General features: G+C 54.5%; 1 protein-coding gene across 1 annotated transcript; it reads left to right on the forward strand.

Moving 5' to 3' along the window:
• Window positions 1-9,350: 9,350 nt before the first annotated feature.
• LOC120702779 lies at window positions 9,351-11,258 on the forward strand. The gene is made up of 3 exons (XM_039986717.1): window positions 9,351-10,273; window positions 10,364-10,740; window positions 10,816-11,258. The coding sequence occupies exons 1-3, from the start codon at window positions 9,397-9,399 to the stop codon at window positions 11,107-11,109; spliced, it is 1,548 nt and encodes a 515-aa protein (XP_039842651.1). The 5' UTR covers window positions 9,351-9,396; the 3' UTR covers window positions 11,110-11,258.
• Window positions 11,259-12,071: the final 813 nt, after the last annotated feature.

Consider the following 12,071-nt stretch of genomic DNA (forward strand, 5'->3'; position numbering starts at 1 on the left):
CGCGGCGTCATCCGCGAGCTTCCTCTTCGTCCCGGACAACGGCGTGTCGCTGCCGGCCTCCGTCTTCACGGTCACCTTCTCCCCCGACGCCTGCGCGGCCTTCGCCGCCCGCAGGCTATTCATCATGTCGTAGACGGATGGATCCATCCCTGGCACGCACCCACAACACAAAGCCCATTTCTTGTTACAAGACCACGTCATGGCAGTGACGAGGTGCTCGAGTTTTACCTTTGGCGCTACTAGCAGTAAGAGGAGAAGGCGGCGACGGCGGCGGCCTCGGCGAGCCGGTGGCCATGGCGGCCGCAAGGTTGCTCTCGGAAAGACACGTCTTGAGATCGACCGCGGCGCTGTGAACACGGAGCAGTTTGTCAGCCAAGCTCTTCTCCTCTCTGGTGAGCACCGGCTCCGCGGTGGAGATCTTGGACGGCTCGCCCCACTTCACGGGGCACGGCCACGGCGTCGGCGACCTGAGGAAGAAGAACTCCTCCTTTCATCCCTTGACAGAGAGGGGCAGTCCCTTGATGAGCGCGCCGGCGGAGTCCTTGCCCCGGAACCAGTACCATCCCTTGAGCTTGTGTGCGCACAGCGAGAAGAAATGCCGGAACACGGCGAGCGACGGCGGCACGCCGGCGAGGTGGGAGAGGACGAGGAAGCCCGTCATGACGCGCCACCCGTTGGGCGTGATCTGGCTCGGCGCGACTGTTGGCGCTGCCCTGTAACACGCGTTCCACGCTCACGCACTCTCTCGCTCTAGCTCTCACACGCGCCAGGTGACCAAGGAAGAAGATGAACAGTAGACACAAGAAAGCTGACGACGAACGCTCCGGCGACAACTCGCTTGTATGTTGGTCTTTGATTGAAACTGAAAAACAACTCCGGCAGCAAGTCACGGAGGAGCACTGTGCTACAAATAGAACAAGACACTCGGAGCCAACCTCCACGTCCTAGCTTCACGCCACGATCCGCAGGTCCCGCTCAGCATCGTCGTGAGCCCGTTGCTCGCCCGAATGACGCAGTCTCTCCTATGCAGATCGTGCGCCACGCACACCTCCTCCTATGACTCGAACGACGCAGCAGCTTGCGGCGGAGCCATCTCGCGCACGCACTGCTCCGGACCTGTGGACACGGCTCTGCACGTCCACGACTCGACACTTCTGCAGCAACTCTACTGGTCTACGCACATTGCACGCATCCGCGACGCGCACACACACTGATGACTGACTCAAGCACGTCAGGAACACACCCATGGCGCGACACACACGCACATGTCAAGATTATTGCTAACAATCACCCCCTAAGCTTGACATGGTGACTCGACCCAACTCAAAGCAATGTCGGCTCCTCGTCGGCGTCCGCCAACAGCGCCTTGCCGTCCCGCGCCTTGGGGCAATGCTTAGCGATGTGGCCGCGCTCGCCGCAGTTGAAGCATCTCCCTCGGTTGCGGCGCCCCGAACGCCCGCTTGCCCCCGAACACGTGCTGTTGCGGTCGTCCTCGTCACGATCGCCTCCATGGCCGCCGCCGCCGCGGCGTGCCCGCTCCTTGCCACCGCGCTGGCGCCGACGTGCCTCCCACTGCTCCTCGGTGAGGAGTAGCTGCTGGATGCCCTTCTCGATGCCATCCGCGGTTTCCTCAGCGTCAGCGTCCTCCGCCACGCACAGCCGGCCGATAAGCTCCTCCACTGACATCTTGTTGAGGTCGGAGTGCATCTCGATCGACACCGCTACCTGCTTGTACCTCTTCCGGACCACGCGCAGCATCTTCTTCACCACGCGGCTGTCCTCCATCTCCTCACCAAGCTCGCTTAGCTTGTCGACGAGCCCGATGACGTGCATCGCGAAGTCGTCGACGGCCTCCCTGTCACAGAGCGTGATGTTCTCGAACTCCATCACGAGCCGCTGCACGACCGAAGACTTCACGTGATTGTCGCCGACCCTCATCTCCTTCAAGGCCGCCCACGCTTCCTTCGCGGACTTCTTCTTGGCGAGGCGAGACTATATGTCCGGCGGCACCCCGCGCAGGATGGCGGCCAATGCCCGCCGATCCTTGGCACGGTCCTTGCACTCCACCTCCACGGCATCCTTGAGTTCCAACGCCTCGAGGTTCACCTGCGTGACCAAAGACCACTCGTGGTAGTTGGTCCTCGTCAGCTGCGGCACCTCGACAACGCCGGAGTTGGAGACGATGCGCTCCACGACGACCTCGCATGCGCCGCTGCCGCTGCTGCCGTCGAACTTCGGCCTCTTGGACAAAGAAGGACGCGGGGGACTGCTATCACCGGCCTTGACTTTCTCCGGGCTTCACCGGCTCTGATGCCAATTGTTGGCACTGCCCTGGAACATGCGTTCCACGCTCACGCACTCTCCCTTGCTCGCTCTAGCTCTCACACGCGCCAGCGGACCAAGGAAGAAGATGAACAATAGACACAAGAAAACTGGCGACGAACGCCCCGGCGACAACTCGCATGTATGTTGGCCTTTGATTGAAACTGAAAAAACAACTCCGGCAACAAGTCACGGAGGAGCACTGGGCTACAAATAGGCCAAGGACACTCGGAGCCAACCTCCACGTCCTAGCTTCACGCTACGATCCGCAGGTCCCGCTTAGCGTCGTCGGGAGCCCATTGCTCGCCCGAACGACGCGGCCTCTCCTATGCAGATCGTGCGCCACGCACACCTCCTCCTCCTATGACTCAAACGACGCAGCAGCTTGCGGCGGAGCCATCTCGCGCACGCGCTGCTCCGGACCTGTGGATGCGGCTCTGCACGTCCACGACTCGACACTTCTGCAGCAACTCTGCTAGTCTACGCACGTTCATGCAACTCTGCTGGTCTACGCACGTTCACGCATCCGCGACGCGCACACACTGATGACTGACTCAAGCACGCCAAGAACACACCCATGGCGCGACACACACGCACATGTCAAGATTATTGCTAACAGCGACGCCGAAGTGCGCGAGCGCCTCGCAGAAGAAGCCGTGCAGCGGGACGCGCATCCCGGCCTCCAGGGCGTGCGTGTACACGCAGACGGACCCCGGGGGCGGCGGCGAGCACGCGCGATGGTGGCCGGCGGGGAGGATCGCCGAGTACCGCTCCGGGACGCCGTCCTTCCTGCACAGGGCGTCGAGGGACACCTGGGTAAGGAAGGAGGACGCGAAGCGCTCGGTCACGGGCCTCGAGAGCGCGCCGCCGCCGCCGCTGGCGTCACCGTCGGTGTCGCCGCCGTCAAGGGTGGCGACGTGGCGTCCGGTGCGCGCGCGCGGATAGGGTCGGCACGGATGGGGGAGGAGGAGGCGCCGATGATGCAGAGGGAGGAGGACGACGACGACGAAGCAGAGGAAGGCATCGCGCGTCTGTACTGCGGGGGTGCGGGACTGCGGGTTGCCTGGGTCTTGGCGTAGTGCAGAAGCTGCTCTCGGTGAGTAGAGAGATGGGAGGAGGCACCGCAGCAGCACTGCAGCAGGTACCCGAAGGGAAGACGGGTAGTCGTCTGGACTCTTGGAATTCCCACGACGCGTGCTCGAAGGCTGTTCCCGATGCAGAATTTCATTGCATCTCCAACCCTCTACATTGCCATATAGACTTTAGACTTACGTGGCACTATAATAAATGAAAAAAAAGTAGAGAAAAAAATTGAGCCTCATGCAAGACTCAGTGTCGGTACATAATAAAAAATTGTGCATTGAAAGTGAGGTAGTGTCTTTATAATGACTCTATTTGGATCCATGGACTGGAGTTAGATTAAATTAGATTGGGGTCAACTAATCCAAAAGTATCCAAACATGGTAGGTTATATGCATCTAATCCACCCAAAAAACTATTCCCTCCAAGATGTGCTTATTTGGGTTAGATTGGAGTGACCTCACTTTTTCCCCTCTTTCTCTCCCCTCTTTCAGATCATTCTGCGGCTGCCCTCCCCATCCGCGCCCCATCGCACCCCCCTCGACGCCCCTCCCCGCGCCCCTTCCCTCTCGCCGTCTACCCCTCGCCGCGCCGCCCGTCGACCACTCGCCGCCCCCGCGGCCCCTCCTCCCCAGACGAGACGGCCCTTGCTGCAGGGGCGGCGTGGGAGGCGGGTGGTGGTGCTCGCCGTCGGCCGAGGCCTGCAGCAACGCCCCCACCCCCTCCGAGTCCGATCCCGATCCAGGGGCACGGCGTCGCCTCTCCGCCCCTTCTTCGAGCACCGCCCCCTCGCCCCTCCTCCGAGCCGCCTCCTCGCGGGCGGCTACGGCGGCGGCGGCGGAAGGGGAGGGTAGCGCGAGGAGGGGAGCGAGTCCGAGTCGGCGGGGTCGGCCTCCGGCATCGGCAGCAAGCCCCCGTGCCGGCCGTCTGCCCCTCCAAGTCTTGTTGTCTCTCCGCCCCTTGATGCTCCACGCCTCGGAGACGCCCCTCCGAGCCTCCGAGCACCGCCCGTCCAAGTGCTGCTCCTCCAAGTGCCGGCGGGCCGTCCAAGCGGCGCTCCTCCGAGCGCCGGCCTACAAGCACCGTGGCCCTTAAGTCTGCCACCACAAAAAACTGTCCACAACAGATCCAGCTGCAAGAAAGGTTTAAAGGAGGCAAATGATTGGGAAAATGCCTTTAATCTAACTCTAACCTTTGCATCCAAATACCACTTTGGTTAGAGTTAGTTCAGAGATAGTCTACAGCTAGAAACTAACTCTAACTTCTAACCAAGTTAGAGTATCCAAACAGGGCCAATAAATGGATAACAAATATGATAGTTGAAGAAAATAGAGTGAGTTTAATAGCAAACCCGTATCAAGACATCATGGATTTCTAAAAATGGTATCTTAATGATGTGGCAACATGGATACTACCCATAGACACTATAGGTTGCGATTGCCCTAAATATATATGAGTTCGTGAATGAAATAAGGTCCCCCAATGCAAAGTTTCATTCCACGATTTCATAGACTAGCTATAGCAATTAATTTTTTTAGAGCGCCATAGCAATTAATTTTGAGGCATGTGATTGGGCATAATTACATAAAATAAAACTCTATAGCCCTCAATGCAAGTTTCAGCAAGTTTCATAGTCTTGGAAACTGGGTATACATAGTTTCAACTCCTTCCCTCTCTTTTTTTCATAATTACCTCGCCATGCCATCACAAATGGTGACATGTCATCATATTTAATGCGCATGAAACCTCTATGAAACTTGTAATGGAATTAGCCTCAATCTTAGTAGAAGAGTTATAGGAGTATCATGAAGATTAAATTTGTTAACATGTACCAATAGTATGAGAAGAAATGAGAGATGAATGTCATGAAATGTGAGATGAGTGTCATCACCATGACACCCAACTGGCACATTTCTTAAGTTTCCAGTCTTGGTAACTATGTCGATGACGCTTCCACTGAGACTAGGCCACTCCCAGTAGAGGTTTTATGAGAGTGTCATACACATTTAATAGGGTATCATATCACCATTTTAGATGATGTGGTACTGAATTAGAGGAGAAATGTGAAATGAGTTTCATCTAGATGAAATCATGTATGACGGTTACCAACTCTTGATAAATCTTAGAGTTAAATGTGATGGGAACTTATGAAATAGTAAATATAAAATAATACATTGTGGAGTGAGTTTCATCTATAATTTTATTTGTGTTATGGTGATGTGGCATTAAAATGAAACTCCTCATTGACACAAGCACGATGTTCTGCGACCCCCCCCCCCCCAGAATTTTCGAGCAATTTCTTAGATTTTTCATGTTTTTTTTTGAAAAGAAGATTTTTCATGTTACAAATCTATTACACAAATTGAATCTGCTGTATTCCGTACAAAAAAATGATGAAGTCTCGTATGACATGATTTGTCGCTGAAAAGCCTACCCAGCTAGGGCTGTAAACCTGAAAAGGCTAGCCGTGGAGCATAAATATAATATAAAATATGAACGCAAAATTTAATTTTATACTTGACTTTTTTTCTCTCCCATATCCAACACATGAACATCTAAATAACTATATTATATTGGATGCGTTTTACTTTATTCTAAGGCTATTTTTACTTTATTCTAAGGCTATTTTTAGCATAGGTTTCAAAAGAGATTTATACATATTAAATTGGTGACATGTCAATATTATAGATTCCGTGGCACTCGCTAACCAGGAGAAAAATAAAATGGGTTTCAAACATGTATGCAGGGTACCAACTTTTATTGAGTCGTAGAATTAAATATAATACTAGTCTATAAAATAGTAAATGTGAAATAATGTATTGTAAAATGAATTTCATCTATGATTTCATTTGTGTTTTGTTGATGTGGCACTCTTGAAAATAGCAAAATAAAACTATCTATTAGAATTGATTCAGTTTCAGTGAGAATATTATCGTACAGTTTTAATAGTCCTGCTTCTGTTGTGGCTGTGGTGAAAGGGGGAGGTGGGGGGCAAGTAAGGGCAGAAGGGCAGGAGTAATATAGTCTTTGTGCAGCTGCATAAATCTCTCCATCCAAACAGGATAGAGATTAAAATTTGTTTGCTAGCCATACTTATGAGCGTCTCCAGCAGTCTTCATTTTCCCATCTAGCTATATGATATTAGAAGAGATGATAAATAAATAATGCTCTGCCAGTCTTCTTTAACTTTTTTTATTTTCCAATAATTATTGGAACAACCAAATAATTCATCCCAATCTTCCTAAATAAAAGAGGAGTAAGTGATATTGAGATATCCCTATTAATTAGTTATTAAAAATATTTATTGAGAAACTGATGGATATACTCTAAGGTTAGACGAGTATAGCAAGAAATTTGGAAGTCACATTTTTTCTTATCTAAAGAAATCTTGCTACATTTTTAGTTCCTATGACATGTGGAGCCTAAAAAAATCTTGGCTAAACTTAGTCACCAACTATACATTTACCAATTTGATTAAAGCCTCATTTGTTTTTTAAGTCGCTGTCACATCGAATATTCGGATGTCAATTTCAGTGATGTCAATTTAATATAACTAATTGCATAAATTGCAATTAGAGCTCTATACGAATCTACTAAATATAATTAATGCACGATTAGTGAATGGTTACTGTAGCAATTAGTGATCAAATTATGAATTATTTAGGCTTTCGTCTCGTGATTAAGTCACGACTTATGAAATTAGTTTTGTAATAAATTTATATTTAGTACTCTAATTAGTGTTTAAGGCCAGTCCCAATGCTAAGATCATCAGCGCAAATGCTGATTTGGCAGAGAAAAGTTAAGAGAAGAGAGAAGACTCGGGTCATCATTATGACCCGCTGATGGCTCGTTGCGAAGCCAACGAGCCCTCTGGTGACCCTGGCGCTGAGGTCGGTCTTTATTCACCCGAGATCTCCTGCTTCCCATGATCCGCGCACGTGAACCGTGATCCATTTTTTTGCATCTGCGGCAGCAATTCCTTTTCCTCTCTCTCTATTCATACTTACTCTATATACTATGCAGCATAGAGAGACACCCCTCTCCTTCACCAGACGAGGCCAGCTTGACACGTGTCCATAGAAGTCGCCCGACGCCGGCCATTGGTTGTAATTTTGCAACCCCTCTCCTTCACCGGACGAGGTCAGCTTGACACGTGTCCAGAGAAGTCGCCCGACGCCGGCCATTGGCTGTAATTTTGCAAAAGATACCCTATATACTATGCGGCATGGAGAGACGCCCCTCTCCTTCACCGGGCGAGACCAGTTTGACACGTGTCCAGAGAAGTCGCCTGACGCCTAGCATTGGCTGTAATTTTGCAAAAAAACCCCTCGATGAAATTGAAAATAGAACCCGCAGTCCCCGTAATTTTGCAAAAGACCCCTATCCCTCTTCACCCTCCCCATCACAACGCGCCCCCCTCCCCGGCCTCCAACCCGCCCCCTCCCGGCAGACGCCGCCTTCCGTCCCTCCCTTTCCCGTCTCCACGCCCCCGCCGCCCCGCCTCCTCCCGGCCGCCGCCACCGTCCCTCTCCCATGCCGCCTCAGCGCGCCGCCCCAACCCGACGTGGAGAGCGTAGACCGCGGATCCAGTCCAGCAGCGTCGAGGCGAAGCAGTGGGCGGCGGATCTGGTCCAGCAGCGTCGAGGCGGATCGGCGGGTGGCGGATCCGGTCGCTGACGTCGAGGCGGTGCAGCAGCCACCAGATCCGGGTTGCAGCGTCGAGGCGGTGTACGCGGATCCGGGCGGTGGCGTGGAGCGGGCGGCGGATCCGAGCGCTGGTGTTGAGGCGTCGGTGCAGACAGCGGCGCTGGTGTTGAGGCATCGGTGCAGACGGCGGTGGCGGCGAGACGAATGGAGGTGGCGTCCACGCAGAGGCGCGGGCGGCGGGAACGGTCGGTGGCGTCCACCGCCGTGTGGTGCCGTGTTTTCTTTTTTCTCAATTTTTCTTTTTTTTTCCTCTCAATTTTCCTTTTTCTCTCAATTTTTTTCCCTTTTCAGTTTCCTTCCACGATTTCTTCCGACGCGGCGGAGCAGGTTCTTCACCTAGTTATATAAGCCATATATCAATGGTGGAAAACTAAATCGGAATGAAAGATGAGTTGTAAAGAGTCTTGCAGTCAGTAATAGGCTAAGCTCTGAGAGAGATGATGTTATAAGGCCAATCTCAGTTGAGGATTTTATATTGATGTTTCAAAGATAGCCACATAAACAAAAATACTATGAAATCATGGTTGAAACTATTTCTCCCAATGCATAATTTCATGTTGTGATTTCCTAGGGTCTATGTTGCATTTAATTTTAAGACTCATAGAATATTGGTATTTGTGTATAAAGAGTTTCATCTAGATAAAACTGGTTTCTTCTCTTTTTTCCTAAATTCTATGTCATGTCATCATATAATCTTACATGGCATGCTAATAAATGTGCATGAAATCCCGGTGAAATTCTCATTGGGAGTGGCCTAATAGTGTCAACCTGATGTAGCAATCTAGGTACATGTGCCATGACTCTCCGCTCATGGGACTGAAAAAACTAACTCGGGCCTTTGTTTAGATGTAAAAAAATTTAGATGTAAAACACTGTAGCATTTTTGTTTGTATTTAATAATTATTGTCCTATTATAGATTAATTAGGCTCAAAAAATTCGTCCCGCAAATTACAGATAAACTATGTAATTAGTTATTTTATTTAGTTATATTTAATATTTCATGCATGTATTGAAAAATTCGATATTATAGAAAATTTTGTAAAGTTTAGGAATTTTAAAGAGAATGGCCTCGGTCGCGTTACGGAGATAGTGCTATTGATGAGACAAATCAGGATCTACTAGGAAGTCTGGTGGGCCATTGCATTGGAACTCGGCATAGACTCGTGCAGGTGCGTCGCGCTCTCGCGCCTGGAGAACCGGGTCACTGCCGCCCTCTGCTCTTCCTTCCTGGCTTCCTGCTCGGTGCCTTCCTGCGCGAACGTGAAGCGCCCCGCGCCGCCCACACAATGGTGCTAGGCGGGACTTCTTCCTCATCGTCCTCCGTCCAAATCCTTGACCCCATCCCGGCGCGCTCCTCGGGCACCACCCCCGTCGACACCAGCGACAGCGACGATGACGGCAGCTGCTTCGGCGGCGACGGCGGCGCCGCAAGCGCGCCCCGATGGCCCGCGGCCGGGCGCATCGCCTCGTCCTTCCGGAGCCAGAAGGCGCTCGACGCCCTCTGCAAGAAGCACGGCGTGGACACGAGGGAGTTCGCCCCGCTCCCCGCCGGCGGCCTGCGCGCGTGCTCGCCGCCGCCCGCGGGCGCCGTGTGCGTGTACGCGGACGCGCTGGAGGCCGGGATGCGCGTCCCGCTGGCCCCCTTCTTCCGCGAGGTGCTCTCGCACTTCGGCCTCGCGCCGAGCCAGCTCGCGCCCAACTGCTGGCGCGTCATGGCGGCCTTCCTCGCGCTCTCCCGCGCCGCCGGCGTGCGCTCGCCGTCGGTCGCCGTGTTCCGGCAGTTTTTCGCGCTGCGCGCGCTGAAGGTTAGGGGCCTCTACTGTTTCTCGTCCAAGGACACCGCCGGCGGCGTGCTCTTCACGGGGTTGCCGGATCCCAACACGTTCAAGGGGTGGAAGGAGGGGTACTTCTTCCTCAAGTCGTCGGCGCCGTGGCCGTGCCCCGTGCTCTGGGGCGAGCCGACCAAGAAATCCACCACCGATCCGATGCTCACCAGCGAGGAGAAGGGCACGGTGGAAAAGCTGCTGCGCGTGCGCGGCGCCGCCGCGATTGATATCCGGACGTACCTCGGCGATGACGGCAATGTCACCGCAGCGGCGACGACCCCTTGCGCGCCAAAACCGCCACCAACATCGCCTCCCCATCACACTACCGGAGCCAAAGGTAAAATGGCGAAACGCAATGCTTGATTCCAGGCGGATTCACGAAGCAAATTTTGGCTTACTGTTGTGGCCCTGTGTGTGTGCGCGCTAGGGATGGATCCATCCATCTATGACATGATTCAGAACATGCGGGCAGAGAAGGCAGCCGCGGAGGCTGCTGCCGCGGCGGCGGCAGCGGCGAAGGTGGCCGTGAAGAGCGAGCCCGGCGGCAGCGGCACGCCGGACCCGACGCCGTCGACCGGGAAGAAGAGGAAGATGCCGGAGGAGGAGGACAAAGCCAAGGAGGGCTTCTCCGCGCGCCAGGACTGCAAGCCGCAGCACGCGCCGGACAGGCACGACGGCGACGCGCTCGACTGGGAAGCGGCGCGGCAGCTGCTGCAGGGCATCGTCACGCCGGCGCGGGAGCGCGCGTTCCTGGTGGCGAAACCCTTCAACATCATCGCGTCGAGCTACGTCGCGACGCTCCAGGTACGTTCCTCCTCGGCGCCGCGGCATTGTGTGCACGACGTGCGCTACTCATGGCGTGTGGGGCGCGCGATGCAGGCGGCGAACTACGCCACGGCGTCGTTGGGGCACGCGCTGAAGCTCCAGGAGGAGCTGGAGAAGGCGAGGGCGGAGCTCGAGGAGGCGAAGAAGGCGGCGGCGGCGGAGGTGGAGAGCGCCAGGGCGGCGGCGGTGCAGGAGTTCCTGGGCTCCGAGGAGCACGAGCGCCGGCTGGTGGAGGAGGCGCTCAAGGGGTACGAGCGCGGAATGGAGGACATGAAGCGCGTCGCGCTCGGCCTCCGCCCCGACATCGACCCGGCTCGTCTGTTCGTGCCCCCTGGTGGCTTCCGGTAGGCGGCGATGGGGATGGTCGCCGTCGCCGGCTCGACGGCAGGAGCAGCTCGTCTTTTGGATCCACTCGTGACATGGTGATCTGTTTTTGGAACCAAATGGTCCGTTCGGGAGCAGTTGAAATGTTGAATTTTGCACGCTGTTACTGCTCTTGACATCTTACCCTACGATTCTCGGCTAATTCCGAGACCAGAGAAGCAGGCCACGTCGCCACCTTTTCTCGGTCGTCGGATCGGCCGAACGAACGGCCAGGATCTTGTGTTTTGTGGTCATTTTGCATAAAAGTTCTCAAACTTCTCCGAAATACAATCCGCAGTCCACTCTCCTCTCTCAGAATATTTTTTGAATAAGCCCCTAAAATTTTTTGAAATCAACCCGCAGTCCACCACACCTTCCGCTGGCCACCATGCGCTGTACCTTCGTGGTCCCGCTCGGACTGCCGCCGCCGCACTACGCCCCCGCTCGGGGCTGCCGCCGCCCCGACCGCCACCGCGCGCCGTCAGTCCGCCACACGCCGCTACGCTCCTCCTCGGCGCGACCGGCAAGGCCACGTCGGGCCGCCCGCGCAGCCGCGCCACACCGATCGGTCGGCCGGGAAGCCGCGGACGAGGAGAATGGAGGAAGACACGCCGCATCGACCTGCCCGGTGAGAGGCGCGGCGAGGTCATCCTTGCGCGCGGCCGGTTGGCCGCCTTGTTCCGCGTCTTCGCTCCTCATCGTGCCACCCCGCCTTTATCTTCTCCTGATGCCACCTTCCCTAATGGTCCACCACTGCTAGAATCGGTGGTGCTGCTCGGGGCGGCTGCGAAAGAGATAGCTCATGGCCACGGCAGACCACCGCGGAGGGAGCGAAGCGGGGCAGCAAGATATTCTTCTCCCAGCGAGCCGGTGGTACAGTTGTAAGCATCTAGGCCCTCAAGGTATGTTTCGGTGATTAATGACAACCATTATTGTGACTAATGAGT

This window comes from Panicum virgatum, chromosome 4K, assembly GCF_016808335.1.
Source record: "Panicum virgatum strain AP13 chromosome 4K, P.virgatum_v5, whole genome shotgun sequence".
NCBI lineage: Eukaryota > Viridiplantae > Streptophyta > Magnoliopsida > Poales > Poaceae > Panicum > Panicum virgatum.

Bases quoted from the DNA above. Each gene is read 5' to 3' on its own strand.
- LOC120702779 (XM_039986717.1), top strand. From the start codon at position 9,397: ATGGTGCTAGGCGGGACTTCTTCCTCATCGTCCTCCGTCCAAATCCTT. The intron at 10,274-10,363 runs GTAAAATGGCGA...TGTGCGCGCTAG, and splicing joins TCACACTACCGGAGCCAAAG to GGATGGATCCATCCATCTAT. The intron at 10,741-10,815 runs GTACGTTCCTCC...CGCGCGATGCAG, and splicing joins GCTACGTCGCGACGCTCCAG to GCGGCGAACTACGCCACGGC.